Here is a 15,991-nt window from a genome sequence, read left to right as displayed (position 1 = left end):
AAATATATTTTGATTTCTTATTTTCATAGGGCTAAATTTGGGGTCTTGTTCCAGGACTTCAAACAGTGATTTTGAACTGTAATTATTTCTTTGTTTTAAAAAAATGCTCTAGAAGAGAAATTCTCAGACATTTTAAGATTCACTTATTCATGTTAAGCTTTTCAGAAGAAAGCATAATGAAGTTACCATTAATATCAAAATGGATATTACTAACTCTGATTAATTTTGTTTTATATTTAGTTATATCTTTGTGAATGGCAAATCCTCTTGTCTGTTCTTTGAAGCTGGTCCCTTCAGAATCTTTTCTCTGCCATTTCATTGCGATTCGAGCCATCCAGGATTTGAAACCAAGTCAGTGGGTGTTTGGAGTTTTTTTGTTTTGTGGTTTGTGCATTTTTGAAAAAAGTGAGTTTTTTTAGTGCTCAGAAACAAAATGGAAAAATGATTGAAAAGGTCTCAAATGATCCCATTCTTAGTTGGGCAGGAAACGTCTTTTGAAGAACCGAACCTTTTCTTTCTTAATCCTCTGTTGAAAATGATTTTCTCAGTCAATGGGAAAAGTTCAGGCCTCTTTGGAGAGTGAGCTATAAAATTTTCTTTTCCACGCAATTCATCTTGATTTAGTTATCTTTTCACTTGCTAAACAAGAGGACCATTTAAAAAAGTCAAATTTATTTTACATGGGCATCACCAAATGACACAATTGAGTTTTTATGATTTTATTGCACAGAAATGCCCATTTTCATTAGTTCCCCAAATCTTGAAATGAAACGTTTGAGACCGAATTCGGTGGTGCTGATTCTGGAACTGATTCCTAATCGATCCAGGGTATTATTTTTAGTTCCGCTTTCCTCCAGAGATTTTGATCCCTGTGCTTATTCTCCTGAACCAAAGTGCAACTGATTTCCCTAAGGTGGCAAGGCATCCATTCTGTATTTTTAACACACCACACGAAAGGCAGCTAGCGAAATCTTCCATTTTTCCTTCCTTTTCTTCCATTGCTTTAACTTTTGTTCCTCAGGCAGAAATGAAAATCGGCATATTTAGTGCTTGCATTCTGCTTCTGTTTGTCTTTTTGCAAATCTAAGGAACAGGCATCAGAAGAAAAAATGGCCTTTACCACTAAGAGGTTTCTTCTACAAGTAATGTCTGTATGGCAATCCAGGACATTACTTTTAGAGGCTCCCTTCGCTTTGGCTTCCTGCATGTATCTTCATCTGCATATCTCTTTTATCTGCCCATGCTTATTATGTTCTGTCCCGCAAACTTGGAAAAAGCAAATCCAGGTGTTTTTGAACAGTGGAGGAAATGAAGTCATTAAACAAAACAGGCCATCCAAAGGGAAAACTCCCTTTCTATTCAGTTGGATTTTGAGTAGTAGAAAATGCAAGGGGGTGGGTGGGGGAAAACAAAGGATTTGCTTGATATGCTCAGCTTTCCAGCTTTCCTTCTCTCTCGCCCTCTTTCTTTTTCCTGACTTGCTGTTCTTCTTTCATTCATGCTTATTAAGTTGCTCTAACTTAGACACAGCCGAGGTCGCTATCAGTTGAGGTGAGATGTTTAACCGGTTATTCAGGCCCCCCACAACGGCTGAGGATATCCAGTCTTCAGTGGCAGTTTATTCCCTGGCAAAAATAAGGGGCACTTCTGGAGTTAAGGTGCTGACTCTCTCTTTCTCTCTCTCTTGGATTCTAGCTCTAGACTTGTATTTTTCACAGATGATACAGAGCAGCTCTTAACAAGCCTGGCCCCTCAAGACCCTGAAATTCCCCCAATATTTTGAATATTGTCTTATTTCTCTCATCAGGGTGCAGCACAGAGGCCAAGCAAGTCAAGGAGCAGTCGGCAGCTGCCAACGAAGAAGTCCTTTATCCTTTCTGTAGGGAACCAAGTTATTTTGAAATCCCTACCAAAGAATTCCAGCACCCACCCCACACGGCCGAGAGCACCATTCACGAAATCCCGACAAAAGACACCCAGAGCTGTCACGCGGGCGGCCCAGGCCACGCTTCCTTCACTATCGAGTTCGACGACAGCACTCCGGGCAAAGTCACCATCAAAGATCACGTGACCAAACTGACCCCGGACCACCGCCACCGGTCGAAGAAGTCCTCTCCCTCGGGCGCCCAAGACATCCCCGGGATTCAGACTGGGATGGTGGCCCCGGAGAGTAAAGTGGCCGACTGGCTCGCTCAGAACAACCCCCCGAGGATGATCTGGGAAGGAACCGAGGAGGACTCCAAAAGCATCAAGAGCGATGTCCCAGTTTACTTGAAGAGGTTGAAAGGTAAAGTAAAAGCGGGTAATCTCGGCTGTGCTTATTTCCTAAAGAAGGAGAGCGGGGGCTCGAGGAAGAATGCGGTCCATTGTGAGAATTGTGACATAGACCGGAAGGTCTGCAACGTTTCAGCGCATTCTGCTGGAACCTTAAAGAGCAGACGCGAGCATCGGAGCATGTCAATCCTTGAGGAGAGAATCCGTGCTAGTCTTCCACCATTTCCTTGCCAAAACCCGATTTGGCTTTTGTCGGTAGGCATCCGTATCATTAGGCGAGGTCCAGTAGCACCCTTGGAAGCAAAACACTCTGCCAGAGGATATCGCAGTGGTCCGTTTTAGTTCCTTTCTTGAATTAGGAAAATATAATTTTGTCAGGGTAGGCATCATCTGGCCGTTCACAGTATTGCCCTCTGAATCTGGGGTTAGATTGTCGGTCGTTGGCTTCAGGGTCCCATCACCTTCTTCTTCCCCTCGGTGACATTTGGTGGAGAAATGGGTATCTTGATTCTGTTTGTCTCATAAGTCTAAATCTTTGCTTTTTTGTGATCCTCACCTGCAAATGGCCGTTGAGAATTTGTTCGCGAGAAGCCTCCAGCATTCTTAAGAAATGTAATATCTGTTTGTGGTTATTGAAATCTCTTAACGCAGCATTTAGAAACACAGTTGACAGAGGCATATTTTATCTGACGCTTCTTGATGTGGGACCTTCACCAATCAATAGTATTTATTGAGCACCATCCTAAACACTTGGGAGAGTAAAGTAGATACGATCTCCTCTCCCCGCCCCTCTCTCTCCTCCCCTAGGGAGCTAACGGGCGAGGCAGACTATAATTTGGCAAAAGAAGAAAGAATTCTGACATTCAGGGCAAGTTTCTCAGCATCGGGTAACCAACCAGTCAGTCGATCAGTGGTATTTATGGAGCACTTACTGTATGCAGAGCACTGTACTAAGCACTTGGGAGAGTCCAATCCAATAGAATTAGCAGTCACGTTCCCTGACCGTAACGAGTGTAAATTCTAGAGTCTAACTACAGGCTTTCACCATTCTGAGTTTCATCTTATGCAGGCCTCGGGGGCCACATTTTTTTGAAATAATGGTATTTGTTAAGTGCTTACTACGTGCCAAGCACTGTACTCAGCGCTGGGGTAGAAACAAGGTAATCAAGTATCACCTGGGGCTCACAGTTTAAATAGGAGAGATAATCCCCATTTTGCAGATGAGGGAATTGAGGCACAGAGAAGTTCAGTGACTTGTCCACTGTCACACAGTAGGTGCGTGGAGGAACTGGGATTAGAACCAAGGTCCTCTGACTCCCAGAGCCATGCTTTTTCCAGTTGATCACACTATTTTCCTATGTGTAGGATGATGGAGGCATAGCAGTCTGAAAATATACTACTTTTAAGAAATCCTAAGTATGATTTAAATATCCGTGCTGTCAATATACATGGGAGACAGCAAACGACAGGAATTAATTTAGCACACCTTATTTTAGGATCGGGTGTCTGATCCACACAGCCTTCCAGGACTTACATGATTCATTGATGTTTCAGGGAAATAGAAAATGCCTAGGAAATGAGAGATGAGGACCTAGTCTAGGGGCTGACTGTCCTCTGTTTAACTCTTTTTTTAGGGCATTTTTAAGTGCTTATTATGTGCCAGCCACTGTACTAAGCGTTGGGCTAGATACAAGCTGTCCCAAGAGGTTGCATAGGGTCCATATCCCACATGGGACTCACTGTCTAAGCAGGTTGGTTTGTCTTGTTAAAGACTATGATTTATTTCGAAACATCATTTGGAAAAAGCAAAATAAAGAAGAGGAAAAGCTAGGGCACAGATATATGACGATGATGATAAGAATAATAATCTGTTAAGTGCTTACTATGTGCCAAGCAAGCACTGTTCTAAGTGCTGGGTAGATACGAGGTAATCAGGTTGTCCCATGTGGGGCTCACAGTCATAATCCTCATTTTACAGATGAAGTTACTGAGGCACAGAGAAGTTAAATGACTTGCCCAAAGTCACAAAGCTGATAAATGGCAGAGCCGGGATTAGAACCCCGGTCCTCTGACTCCTAAACCCGGGCTCTTTCAACTAAGCTACGCTATGTATCCCACACAGTTCTTCTGAGTTGCACAGCGCTTCCCCGTTGCAGTGGCACAGATTATGAGCTTCCTCCTCATCCCTGGATCTTGTGCCTTACCGTCATCTCCTATAGCAGCTCCTTTTTTCACGTCTTCCTGTACCTCTCTTTCCCATTTTCACAGCCTCCACCTGCATTTCAGCCGGTGGCTAAATATTTAGAACTTCCAGGTGCTTAGTAGTCTCGCAGAGGGGAACCCTGGCTTCCAACCCTTTGAGCAGAAAGCAGTACAAGCCCAGCTGGCTTCGTTTTCGGAATCTGTGGGGACCAAAATAACCTCACAGGGAGAGGGGTTGAGTTCTTCCTGGTGGCCCCAGAGCAGGTGAACAAATCCACTGGCCTGGGCTCACCTCCAGAGAAGCGGTACGGCGCAGTAGAGAAGCAGCATGGGGTAGTGGATAGAAGTCAGAAGGTTATGAGTTCTAATCCCACTCCGACATTTATCTGCTGTGTGACCTTGGGCAAGTCACTTCATTACCCGGTGCCTCAGTTATCTCCTCTGCAAAATGGGGATCAAGACCATGAGCCCCACATGGGACAGGGACTGTGTCCAATTTGATTTGCTTGTAACCACCCCAGCGCTTAGTACAGTGTCTGGTACTTAGTAAATGCTTAACAAATACCATTATTATCATTATTATTCTTCTTATTATTTTTATCATCTCCTCCAGACTGGCCCAGTCTGAAGCCTAATTCTCTTCTCACCTCCATTTGGGGCGGAGCATTCCCTCCAGTGCTTAACAAATACCACTGTTTCTCCTCTAGACTGTGAGCCCGTTGTTGGGTAGGGGCCGTCTCTAAATGTTGCCAACTTGTACTTCCCAAGTGCTTAGTACAGTGCTCTGTGCACAGTAAGCGCTCAATAAATACGATTGAATGAATGAACGAATGAGCTCCTTGTGGGCTCATCACTCTTTATTGCTTTATTGTACTTTCCCAAGCACCTAGTACAGTGCTCTCAGTAAACACTTAATAAATATGATTGAATGAATGAATGCCACACACAGCCCTGACTTCCCTCTAATGCCAGGCCAGAGCCTTGCAATGTAAATCCATCTTTGAATCCTCAGGGGAGCAGAAGTCTTCATTTCACAGTAGAAGGTCCAAAAGGAAGTCATGGAACTAGGACTGTCTGCTCAGAATCATGGGCTTTCAAACCCCTGGTGGGACTTTCTGGTCTTTCTTCCCCCCAAATCCCAGTATGTCAATCTTGAACACTGTGGACTGCAGCCTAGACAAAACCAGGAGTTTATGTGAACACCTCTAGGAAAATGTCTTGCACCCTCTCCCCAGGACAGCAGATTTGCTGTAGGCCTAAATTCCATGAAGGCACTAAGGCTTTCGCCACTGAACTTCATAGAAAGTGTTTTGGATCAAACTTTGTTTGTCAGTCAGGCAATCAATATTGAGCACTTATTGTGTGCAGAACAATGTACTAAGCGCTCAGAAGAGGACACTGCAGCAGAGTTGGTAGACTTGTTCCCAGCCCACAACGAACTTAATATAAATAAATGAATTACGGGTACATGCAGAAATGCTTTGCTTTGGGGCTGAGGGAGGGGTGAATAAAGGGAATAAATCAAGGCTACATAGAGGGGAGTGGGAGAATTTTAGTGGCACAATCCCACTGCTTTAACCTTTTCAGATACTAAATGGGGCCTCCCCAGGGAGATGGATTTTCTGTAGGCATAAACTCCTTAAAGACACCTAAGGCTTTCACTATTGACCTTCATAGAAAGCGTTTTGGGTTGAACTTATTTATTAGCAAAAGCACTGTTTAACCCCTTCAGGTTCTAAATAAGGCCCTGGGGCATCAGAGAGCTAATTTTGTTTCCCAAAGAGCATAATTTACAATGCAAAGGAAGTTTTGGCCCTAGAGAATCTGATGCAACAATGGTAATTACTGATGATGCACTGAACTTTGTAATTGCTTTCTTTTTCCGGGAGCATCTCCTTGGCAAGATTCCTAGCTTCCCCTCCAATTTTTTTTCTCTACAAAGCTCAAAAGATCTAAAACGAGGAGTCTCAGACTTTATACAATTCACTGGGCACTATTCATGCTTTATTGTTAAACTCAAGTATGTAAATAAAGCATCAGTGGAAGGAGAAATAGGAGGTGATGTGGGAAGGAGAGAATTCTGAAGGGAATCTCCACGTCTGCAGATGCTACTTTGATTTGTGAAATGTGGAGGTAATGGAGATACACTTCAAGGAACTGTATCTTCAGGAAGCTCTCATTCATGAGTGAGAGTAGAGAGAGAGTGGTCCAAGTTGATTGAGTATGATGCAGTGAAGCAATGCATCCTGGAAAATATAAGCCAAATTATGCTGAACGGATGATTGTCTTGGGAGCTAGGAGCCATGCCTCAAGAAAGGAATTCTGGATTACCTGTCGACTCTTCCCCAGCTCATTTAACCAATGTCCGGCGACAGCCAAAAGGATCAATAGAAAACTGCTGGCATCATCAGGAAGCATATTGAAGAGAAAACAGAAGGCATAATTTTAACTTTCTGTGAAACCATGTTGTACCCATTTCTGAAAGACAATGTGTAGTTGCATTTTTGGAAAGGTTTATCAGAGTCAGAAAAGACAAGCAACAAAAACAGAAATCAAGGGCGTATATATGGCTTCTGATTAGACCAAAATGATTCATGTTCAATATTGGAAATATTGGAAAAACGAAGGCTGTGAAGAGATACGGTTAAAGCGTGAAGGGGTAGAGGTTGAGAAAACTTGGAATTGCTGTCCACCACATCCTGCGGGATTAAACATCGGGGGTCTCCCCTCCCTCCCAAATGAATGAAGTTGTGCAGCAGCTGCAAATATCAATAATTTCAAGAGGGGCTTTTATAAACAATGAGCTATAGGTCCATAATAGGTTCTTTGAGGGGAAAGTTAGGAATGTTTGACATCTGCGAGGATGAATGCTAAAGGTGGTAGTGGATCATCACATGGTTCCGCTCAGTATCCTTTGGTACCAATATGGGAGACAGAATACTGAGCTGGATGTCTATTGATCTGCCCATGAGGCCATTTTGTACGGAAGTGTTTATCTTATGCTTGAAACAGGTACTGATAGTGGGAAATAGGAAAATGTAATGGGCATTTAAAGTCGACTCAGAGTAAGAAGGGAATACTGAAACATTTAGTGTCGTGATAGCAATTAATGAACTTGGAAACACAGCATTATAAGTATAGCAAATACAATTTTAAACATTTCCCGGAAGTATTGTGTCTTTTTCTAGCTACAAGCGGTCTTCAGTTCTTTCGTTTCAAACATCATTATCGAAAATGCCAGAGGTAACTCTGGGGCATACTATAGTTACTTTCAGAATTACCGGTAAGAGATGGCTACCTAAATGAGCAAAGAAAGCGTGTATATGAAATTTATGCAATTTAACTTCACACGGTGAGATTGTCAACAAAATTTTCACTGTTCTTGAGCATTGTGAGAGCAAATCCCCTTTTCCGATTGAACAGGCAGTTCTAATTAGACAATTGCATAAACAGGTGCAATTCGACCCCATCAGAGATGTGAAGTGGTAGAAGAAGTGCTCCTTGATGATGCGAGTTTAAACTCCCACCCAGTTGGTAACCTGGACCTTATGTGGAAAACCACTGATTAAAGCGTTTTCAGTGTTCACAGTTTTTGCAAATCAAGGCAACTCATCCGAATCATCACCAACGAGCTCGTTTTTTTAAAAAAAAGACTCATTGTTTGGTGGGTAGCAAGTTGACCTTGTCACCGAGACTGTTACCGACTCGAACCTCGAGACTCGGGCAGACAAACAAACAATGCTTTTTTCGTTGTTTTGTGCCGTCTGTTGGAGATTGTGTTCACTCAGTGTTCCGCTATTTCTTCTTTGTGTGTGTATGTGTGTGTGTGTTTCGGCAGGGAATAAACACGACGACGGCACCCAGAGCGATTCGGAAAACGCAGGGGCGCACCGACGATGTAGCAAGCGGGCAACTCTCGAAGAGCACCTAAGGCGTCACCACTCAGAGCAGAAAAAATTGCTCGCGAAGACCCAGGCACCCGAAAAGCACCAAGAACCAACAGTCGTAAGTCAAACCGCTTTTATGATTGAATTCTTGGACGACGACAATCCCAGAAAGAGACGGTCGTATTCCTTTACCCAGAGCACAAGAGCCTCGGGTCCAGACACTCCTTACCCGACACTTCCGGCAAAACCCGAGAAAGCCAAACCCACGTCAGCCGTTGCCAAAGCGGTTTCTTTGTCGTTACAGACTAGCTCTGCCCTCCACAGAACGGGGCCTGGTGCCCCGCACAGCAAACTGCTCAAGCAGAAATCGGAGGAGCCGCTTCCCTTCCTGCAAACCGCTCTGTTGAGAAGCTCAGGGAGTCTTGGGCACAGGCCGGGGCAAGAGATGGATAAAAAGTTGAACGCCCAAGCCGCTTCCGCCTCCGCCGAAAAGGACAACGACGATGACCAGAGCGACAAAGGCACCTACACCATTGAGCTGGAGAAACCCAGTACGGAAGAAGAGGAGGCCCGTAAGATGATTGACAAGGTGAGGCCCAGGGGAAATTCAACATGTGGCTCATTCATTCATTCAATCGTATTTATTGAGCGCTTACTGTGTGCGGAGCACTGTACTAAGCGCTTGGGAAGTACAAGTTGGCAACAACTTGTTGCCACAACAAGTTGTGGTTGTTCTAAGGGGCTGGGAAATGATTGAGGCAGCATGATTCTGAGGCACGAGAAGCACTGGGGTCTAGTGGATGGAGCACGGGCCTGGGAATCAAAAGGACCTGGGTTCTAATCCCGGCTCCGCACCGCTTATCTGCTGGGTGACTTTGGGCAAGTCACTTCACTGGGCCTCAGCTGCCTCATCTGTCAAATGGGGATTAGACTGTGAGCCCCACGTGGAACAACCTGATTACCTTGAATTCATCCCAGCACTTAGGACAGTGGTTGACACATAGTAAGTGCTTAACAAATACCATTATTATTATTATTATTCACTTGGTCTCAGTTGCCTCACCTGTCAAATGGGGATTAAAACTGTAAGCCCCACATAGGTCATGGACTGTGTCCAACCTGATTAATTTTTATCTACCCCCAGTGCTTATTACAGTGCCTGGCACTTAGTAAGTGCTTAACAAATGCCGTTGAAAAGAAGTGCAATAAGTAGAGAGGGCAGCCTTCATATTTAGGATGCTGAAAGTGAACTGCAAAAAAGATTCTTTTATGATAGGGTATTAACCTGGGACCCTTACGGTTCTGGCTTTTCCTAGTTTGGATTCTTCAACTGCTTTCAAGAATTTTGGTGTAAGAAGACTAAGTGCACAAGGGGGTTAGAAGTAAAGCTAATATTCGAAGGATTATAGCAGTAAAAATCTGTTAAGATGGAGCAGTCAAAAAATGTGAGGTGATTAGTCTAAGAAATTGGTAACAGAATCATAAGCTCTTGAATCAATCGGTAATATTTATGGAGTGCTTACCATGTGCAGAGCACTATACTGAGCGCTTAATAATATACAGTATAACAAAGTTGGTAGAGTTATTCACATCCTCTCCAAAAGAACAAGAGAATGCAGAGTTTGCCCACGATGGCACATTTCCAAGTGGAATTCAGGATCACAAGAAATAGCTGCATTCTGCATTTGGTTGAGTAAGTAGCCTTATCGGAATCAGAGCCTTCTCAAATTTTGCTTTATCCCATTTCTCCCCCTCACTGATTCAAATCTGGATTTTTTTATTCCCTTAAAACGGCCAGGGAAATGTAAAAGTTTCCAAAGCGAGTTCATTCAGTCGTATTCATTGAGCGCTTACTGCGTGCAGAGCACTGAACTAAGCACTTGGGAAAATACAATACAGCAATAAAGAGTGGCAATCCCTGTCCACAACGACCTCTCAGTCCAAAGGAGGGGTGACAGACATCAGTACAAATAAACAGATATCAATATAAATAAATAAAATTGAAGATATAATTAAGTGCTGTGGGGCAGGGAGAGGGGGAAGAGCAAAGGGAGCAAGTCAGAGTGACGTAGAAGGGAGTGGGAGATGCAGAAAAGTGGGGCTTAGTCTGGGAAGGCCTCTTGGAGGAGATGTGCCTTTAGTAAGGCTTTGAAGGGGGTGAGGGGAGAGTAATTGGCAGTTTTGAGGACAGGACAGAAGAAGGACGTGGGCCAGGGGTCCACAGCGAGACAGGAGAGATTGAGGCCCATTGAGAAGGTCAACACCAGAGGAGCGAAGTGTGTGGGCTGGGTGGTGTGTGGCATTGATAGACCCCCCACCCCACAGTTAGGAGGTGGAGGCAGAGGAGGAGCCCACGAAGGTGACTGAAAATGAACGGCCAGACACTTCTCAGAAACTGCTCACAAACCCATTCAGTCTCGATGCCGTGGGCTAGGATGAATGGATTCTCACTCCACTCCACCTGTTGAGAGTTGGTTCACATTGGCTACAGCTTCAGTAGGCTGCTAAGAACACCGTGTTCCTGCGATGCACTCCAGGTTAGATTTTTTGAAAAATCAGTAAACAAAGGATACCTGTCAGTCAGTCATTCGTATTTATTGAGAACCTGCCGGGTGCAGAGCATTGTACTAAGCGCTTGGGAGAGTGCAGTGCAATGATAAACAGACACATCCCTGTCCACAACGAGCTTTCAGTCTAGTTTACAATGCCTCTTATTGACATTTGATTGTTTAAGTAAGGGCTTTGAACTCTGTTAGGTGGCACTCTCCCAAGCGCTTAGTCCAGTGTTCTGCACACAGTAAGCACTCGATCAATATGATTGATAGATTGATTAGAGTGTTTTGGGGAAGCGGCTGCAGTGGCTGTAACCCTCTGGCTTCCATTTCCTAGGTGCTAATGAGGAAAGCCAACTCTGGATGGGAATCCATCAGGATGAGCTTATTTGTACTTGTGTTGGATTCCGTAATGCCATCCTGTCTCCCAGTGACGAGACATGACAAGTTCTGTTAACAGCAATAATAATAATCTGATTTTGAGAAGTTAGTGTCGTTTCATGTTTTATGGCTAAATACATAATTAAGGGATTTTTTTTTTAAGGTTGAAGGATTTCATTAAGATGATTAAGGCGAAGACTGACTCTCTAGTGACAAGTTAGACAGCTCATTATTAATAAGGCAGCTTCAGGAATCAACTAAAATGCATCCTGCAATTCTACGTGACTTAATCTTTTCATCTATTTCAGTAGTGTGTTCCTTGAAAAGCAGTAGAATATAGCATACTGCAATAATTAAAAAATGAAACTGAGAGTGGTTGTTCTTTTTAAGTATTCTTAAGTACATTTTTAAAACCATCAGACCCGATTTACATATTTGAATGATCAAAAACGGAGAAGCAGCATGGCCTATTGGATAGAGCAAAGCCTTGGGAGTCGGAAGGCCCTGGGTTCTAATCCCAGCTCTGCCACTTGTCAGCTGTGTGCCTTTGGGCAAGTCACTTCACTTCTCTGTGCCTCAGTTTCCTCACCTGTTCAATGGGGATTAAGACTGTGAGCCCCACGGGGGACATGGGCTGTGTCCAACCGCAGCGCTTAGCTCAGTGCCTGGCACATAAGTGCTTAACAAATACCATAAAAAAAAAACAACTGAAATTTTAGGATTCGGAATAATAAAGCTGATTGATTAGCTGGTAAAAAAAAAAAAACCGAGCCATGTATTGAGCATAGCTGCACAGTTATTAAAAATGCCTAGCTGCGCAGTGATTAAAGCTGTCTTATTGGCACAAGTTCAATGTATTGTGTGGGTGGGTAAGTGCTGTGAATGTGTTATCCAATAAATGCATCACGTGAAAGGGATCTATAGGGAAACTCACCCCCAAATCAGAAAACATTCTTAGTAATTTGTGTTTCAGTGCATTTTCAAGCGCTTAGTACAGTGCTCTGCACACAGTAAGTGCTCAATAAATACGATTGATTGATTTTAAAGGACTTTTCAGTTCTCTAACATGCCATTTGGTAAGAGGCAATTCATCATGGCATAATACAGTATTTGTGGCAGATTCTTTTAACATACTGTTTTGCATTATGGCTCTCCAGGTCAATTCTAAGAGATATGTTGGTATGTAGTAGAACAACCAGGCTCCTGAATTCTGCTCTCTCCTAACCTCTTTTCACCCACTCCTGCCCCATATCCACCACTTCAGAGTTTCTTCAAATTAACTTCTTATCCAGAAACCTGGTTTTAATTTTCTTTTTGACCTCTCACATAATTGATTCCCAGTGAGATTTTTCTACGACTTCTAGTGACATAATGGAAGTAAAACCCTCGACAAAACAAATGTCTGACTGCGGTCAGGCCCTGCTGAACTGTAGCAAAATGGGTCAGTCGGTGAAGAGCCTTCAAAAACACCCATTTGCCCGCTGCCAAAAGCAGTGGCGTCAGTGCTGGCTCGCGCCAGAAAGTTAGCTATTTTCCAACGTGCCAGAGGAAAGGCCAAATAATCCTTGATATATGGCATCTGACTTCAAGGGTGAGAGACCGGAAGGCCAAGCCGATACTTTTTCAATTAATGAAACAACGGTATTTAATAATAATAATAATAATGGCATTTGTTAAGTGCTTACTATGTGCAAAGCACTGTGCTAAGCACTGGGGGGATACAGGGTGATCAGGTTGTCCCACTTGGGGCTCACAGTCCTAATCCCCATTTACAGATGAGGTAACTGAGGCTCAGAGAAGTAAAGTGGCTCAGTGGAAAAGAGCCCGGGCTTTGGAGTCAGAGGTCATGGGTTCAAATCCCGGCTCCGCCACTTGTCAGCTGTGTGACTTTGGGCAAGTCACATCACTTCTCTGGGCCTCAGTTACCTCATCTGGAAAATGGGGATGAAGACTGTGAGCCCCACGTGGGACAACCTGTCCACCTTGTAACCTCCCCAGCGCTTAGAACAGTGCTTTGCACATAGTAAGCGCTTAATAAATGCCATTATTATTATTAAAGTGACTTGCCCAAGGTCACACAACAGACACGTGGCGGAGTCGGGATTAGAACCCATGACCTCCCATGACTAGAACCCATGACTCCCAAGCCTGGGCTCTTTCCACTGAGCCCCGCTGCTTCTCAGTTTCGCAAGGAGCTGCTTTAATAACAGCTCACTGCGTGCCGAGCACTCTACTAGGCACTTGGGTGAGTGGAGTGGAGCCCCAGAAATGATCCCAGACCTCAAGGAGCTTACCATCTAATGACTGTAATTAAAGACTAAAATATTCCAGCTCCCCACAAGTAAAACTCCCTTAGAAAATGATGAAAATCCCCCCAGCCATCTTCTCAGGAAGAAACTCAAATGATCGTGTTGCCGTGTGAGACCATCTAGTGGTGAATTGCCAAATTTTTAAATAGAATTGGAAAATCTCATCATGGGGAAAAAGGAATTTCACCTTAATCAGGGTCACCGAGTTTCAAAAATCCATTGTTCAGTTGCAGAAGTTTTGAAAGAAGGCAATATTGATACAGTTTACTTCCACCAGTTATTTGAGGGCCCTTCTCTTTCCATTTGATTTTGATTCCATTTTTAGACTGTGAGCCCACTGTTGGGCAGGGACTGTCTCTATATGTTGCCAACTTGTACTTCCCAAGCGCTTAGTACAGTGCTGTGCACACAGTAAGCGCTCAATAAATACGATTGATTGATTGATTTGATTCAGAGAAGGAGCGTGGTTCAGTGGAAGTAGCTTGGCACATGGTAAGCAGTTAACAAGCACCATTAGTATTAGTATTATTTTAGCTATATTATTTTAGCTATACATATATATATATGTATATATATATATATATATATATATATCTCACATCAATAGAGAAGCAGCGTGGCTCAGTGGAAAGAGCACAGGCTTTGGAGTCAGAAGTCATGGGTTCAAATCCCGGCTCCGCCAACTGTCAGCTGTGTGACTTTGGGCAAGTCACTTCACTTCTCTGGGCCTCAGTGACCTCATCTGTAAAATGGGGATTAAGACTGTGAGCCCCACGTGGGACAACCTGATCACCTTGTATCCCCCCAGTGCTTAGAACAGTGCTTTGCACATAGTAAGCACTTACCAAATACCATTATTATTATTATTTGATTCAGGAGGTTGCATCTTACTTCGTGGAGGGTGACAGTCACTGATGACCGCAGAGGAAGCATAGTTCCAAAGAGTGAGGGGAGTTTTTTGAGGGCTGATCTCCTAAAATTGAGATAAGGGAAAGGAGGATCCCACATGACCATACCTTAACAGTATCCTAAATAGAAAAATAATCATAATGGTATTTGCTAGGCATTTACTATGTGTACTAAATGTTGCGCCAGATACAAGAAGCAGCGCTTAATAAATGCCATCATTATTATTATTATTCAATTGTATTTATTGACCACTTACTGTGTGCAGAGCACTGTACTAAGCGCTTGAGAAATACAGGTTGGTGACATATAGAGACGGTCCCTACCCAACAACGGGCATTCACCAGGGTCAGGGAGGGAAGCAAATTTTTCCCTTTGGCATGACCATGGAAGACAATGCCCAAGAAGTGGGGTGCATCCCTGACTCCCCCTTGCAGAGGAGAGGTTGGAGCCAGATACGAGAAGCAGCGTGCCTCAGTGGAAAGAGCACGGGCTTTGGAGTCAGAGGTCATGGGTTCGAATCCGACTCCGCCACATGTCTGCTGTGTGACCTTGGGCAAGTCACTTAATTTCTCTGAGCCTCAGTTACCTCATCTGTAAAATGGGGATTAAGACTGTGAACCCCACATGGGACAACCTGATCACTTTGTATCCCCCCCAGCGCTTAGAACAGTGCTTTGCACATAGTAAGCGCTTAACAAAATGCCAACATTGTTGTTATTGATACAAAATAATCATGTTGGATACAGTCCCTGTCCAAGGTGGGGCTCAATGTCTTCATCCCCACTTTACAGATGAGGTAACTGGGACACAGAGAAGTGAAGTGACTTGCCCAAGCAGGCAAGTGGTGGAGCCGGGATCAGAACCCAGGTCCTTCTGACTCTCAGGCCAGTGCTCTGTGTGGGACATCGTGATTACCTTGTATCTATCCCAGTGCTTAGAACAGTGCCTTGCACCTAGTAAGCGCTTAACAAATTCCATCATCATCATCATCATCATCATCATCACCTAATGCTGCTTCTCAAGGCAGTGAGAGGCTCCAACCTCTCCTCTGCAAGGGGGAATCAGGAATGCACCCCACTTCTTGGGCATTGTCTTCCATGGTCATGCCAAAGGGAAAAATTTGCTTCCCTCCCTGACCCTGGTGAATGCCCGTTGTTGGGTAGGGACCGTCTCTATATGTCACCAACCTGTATTTCTCAAGCGCTTAGTATAGTGCTCTGCACACAGTAAGCGGTCAATAAATGCAATTGAATGAATGAATGAGTGCTGGCTATTCCTCCCAGACCAAACTGCTGTACACCCACCTCAAAAATAAGGTCCTCTTACTCTAATCTCATCTTAATCATCATCATCAATCGTATTTATTGAGCGCTTACTGTGTGCAGAGCACTGTACTAAGCGCTTGGGAAGTACAAATTGGCAACATATAGAGACAGTCCCTACCCAACAGTGGGCTTACAGTCTACAAGGGGGAGAC

General features: G+C 44.0%; 1 protein-coding gene across 7 annotated transcripts in view; it reads left to right on the top strand.

Annotated features, from left to right (window-relative positions):
- Positions 1 to 15,991, top strand: part of CEP170 (centrosomal protein 170) — a 97,100-nt gene that overhangs the window by 49,757 nt on the left and 31,352 nt on the right. For 5 of the 7 annotated variants that reach the window (XM_038760791.1, XM_038760790.1, XM_038760789.1 and 2 more), the window contains 2 exons: positions 1,808 to 2,287; positions 8,315 to 8,952. In XM_038760791.1, coding sequence (XP_038616719.1) covers positions 1,808 to 2,287; positions 8,315 to 8,952 — 1,118 coding nt within the window. The remainder of the gene's footprint in view (positions 1 to 1,807; positions 2,288 to 8,314; positions 8,953 to 15,991) is intronic. The other 2 variants (XM_038760793.1, XM_038760792.1) reach the window with 1 other exon arrangement.

This window comes from Tachyglossus aculeatus, chromosome 19, assembly GCF_015852505.1.
Source record: "Tachyglossus aculeatus isolate mTacAcu1 chromosome 19, mTacAcu1.pri, whole genome shotgun sequence".
Classification (NCBI taxonomy): domain Eukaryota; kingdom Metazoa; phylum Chordata; class Mammalia; order Monotremata; family Tachyglossidae; genus Tachyglossus; species Tachyglossus aculeatus.
Note: the sequence above shows the minus strand (reverse complement) of the source record. Positions and strands in the feature narration are given on the sequence as shown.